The sequence below is a fragment of the Otolemur garnettii genome, unplaced genomic scaffold (assembly GCF_000181295.1).
Source record: "Otolemur garnettii isolate 467f Iridium unplaced genomic scaffold, OtoGar3 scaffold00057, whole genome shotgun sequence".
NCBI lineage: Eukaryota > Metazoa > Chordata > Mammalia > Primates > Galagidae > Otolemur > Otolemur garnettii.
In genome coordinates this window covers 1983673-1985764 of record NW_003852452.1, presented here as the reverse complement: position 1 = coordinate 1985764, position 2092 = coordinate 1983673, and the positions used below count along the sequence as shown (strand labels likewise).

At 37.4% G+C, this 2092-nt stretch overlaps 1 protein-coding gene across 1 annotated transcript in view; it reads left to right on the top strand.

Moving 5' to 3' along the window:
- The window catches only part of ABCC9 (ATP binding cassette subfamily C member 9), a 126471-nt gene that overhangs the window by 29075 nt on the left and 95304 nt on the right, over nucleotides 1-2092 (top strand). The window contains exon 10 of the mRNA XM_023514704.1: nucleotides 1198-1332. Within this exon, the coding sequence (XP_023370472.1) occupies nucleotides 1198-1332 (135 nt within the window). The remainder of the gene's footprint in view (nucleotides 1-1197; nucleotides 1333-2092) is intronic.

Here is a 2092-nt window from a genome sequence, read left to right as displayed (position 1 = left end):
CATCTTTCACCTCTAGATACCACGTTTGCCACTATAGACCGTATTTGTTAAAATGCATAAAGTATTAAAGAAGATATACTCATTTTCAATTTATGGTTTGCCTTGTCATCTTATAATTTAGGAAAACCAAGTCAGATAAAAGTGGATGTATGTCATGCATAGCACTTGGCAAAAAGTAAGATTTAATTATATGCCTTGTGTTATTTTTAACAAAATGTAATTACAGTGAATTAGGTACCTGCCTGTGTGGTATAACATAAGGTGCACCAAAAAAAAAAGAGTGAATGGATCACAGGTGGCCTTAGCCTTAAGGGATTTTTTTGTTTGTTTGTTTTCATGGAATTTCCCAAGTACCTAATGAGTTAGACAGTAAATATGTGTTGTGCTCCTGGAATGCTGCTATTAAGCTGTTATCATTGGTGCACGGGTATACCTTTTATGCCTAAACTGCATGGATATGGTGCAATTAGTTGACATTTTGAGTTATAATAAATTGAGAATCTTGAAAAACAATTTTTTTCACAGAGAGAACATAGGTAGCAGAATTCACTCTTGAGTTTTTAAAGAAGATTTTAAAGAAAGTAGCAAGCCAGAGAAGGTATCCACGAGTGGTTCAGCTCTGGGTCTTGGGAAACAATTTTAAAAAGGGAAGACAATTAGCTTTTTTACTAGTGTTGGTTAGACTCCATCTTCTTGTCCTCAAGAGACTTCTGGAGTCTTTTAAGGAGGTGAGGAGCTTAGATCACTCTTGTAACAGACAGCCATCCTGGACTCGTATTACGATGCTGTCCTCCACTTTCCATTCTCTCATCCTTGAATAGCTAGTACAATTCCAAGAGAGTAAAGAATGTCAGATTTATGGTGGATGACAGCATATTCAAGAAAAATTGCTTGCTCTTTTCTAAACTTGAAGACTGCTTTAGAAGGTGGCAAACATCATGGGACCCACTCTGTAACCTCATGCAATAAATTGATTTGACACCAGTTGTACAGATCATCACGCTAAAAATACATTCCTAGTATGTAGCTTTCCCCAAATAAATCACAGTAAAACCCGGCCGTCACAGTTGAGTTGACTTCCAAATAAGCTTAATATAATAATTAAGAAGTTCTACATTTTCATTAAATTACTTCCTTTCCTGCAGTAGCTCCCACATTCTCATTCATTTGCTCTTTCCCATGTGTTTTTCCCCCTAGATCATAATGGGCGTGATTCTGCTCTATAATTTACTTGGATCAAGTGCTTTGGTTGGTGCAGCTGTCATTGTGCTCCTGGCGCCAATTCAGTATTTCATTGCTACGAAGTTGGCAGAAGCTCAGAAGAGCACACTTGTAAGTAACATCTTTGGAAACTTTATTAGAGAAATCTAACAATCCTCTTTTATTTTCATAATACAGGAAATCAATACATACCACTCCGGATAATTTGGAAATCGTTATTTTTCATTTCACTTAGGCCACAACTGTGTATGCGCTGTGTTGCAAAAGCAATTTTTAAAATTAGATCGGACATTTAAGACCTAATTGTAGACTCAAAGTACCAGAATCACAATTCCTAATGATTTAAATTGCCATAAGGTGATGAGGCTTTCAATCTTCTTCTTAGATCACTCGTGTAAAGAATCTTCTTAAGTATATTTTGAGAGCATGGGATGCCAGTTATTGACATGGAAGAAGAGGATCAAGGGGCAAGTGAAGGGTTAAGTGTGCTGCTTCTGAAATTAAATTTCCCGAGGGTAGCCTCAAACCATGTGAGGATCTATAGAATTACACTGAAATGTTTTCAGTGGCACCTGGCTCTGGCGGAATTGTGTTCCTGGTCAACTTGGCAAGCAAGAACAAGCCCAATCATTGACCCATTCTGCTGTCCATTTGCTATGAAATAATTTTATTTGAGCAAGAAATAGTTTTTTTAAGAGAAATATTTGTGATGATAAAATTGTTGACAGCATGCTTAGAAAGAAACTTTGAATAAATAAGGGCAAGCCTGTCTGTGAATCAGGCATCCAATGTAGAGATGCTGCCCTTGAGAGGACTGTTTCTCAGGCTGGTGTTCCCACCGGCAAGTGAACCACATATCACTGATTTTCCC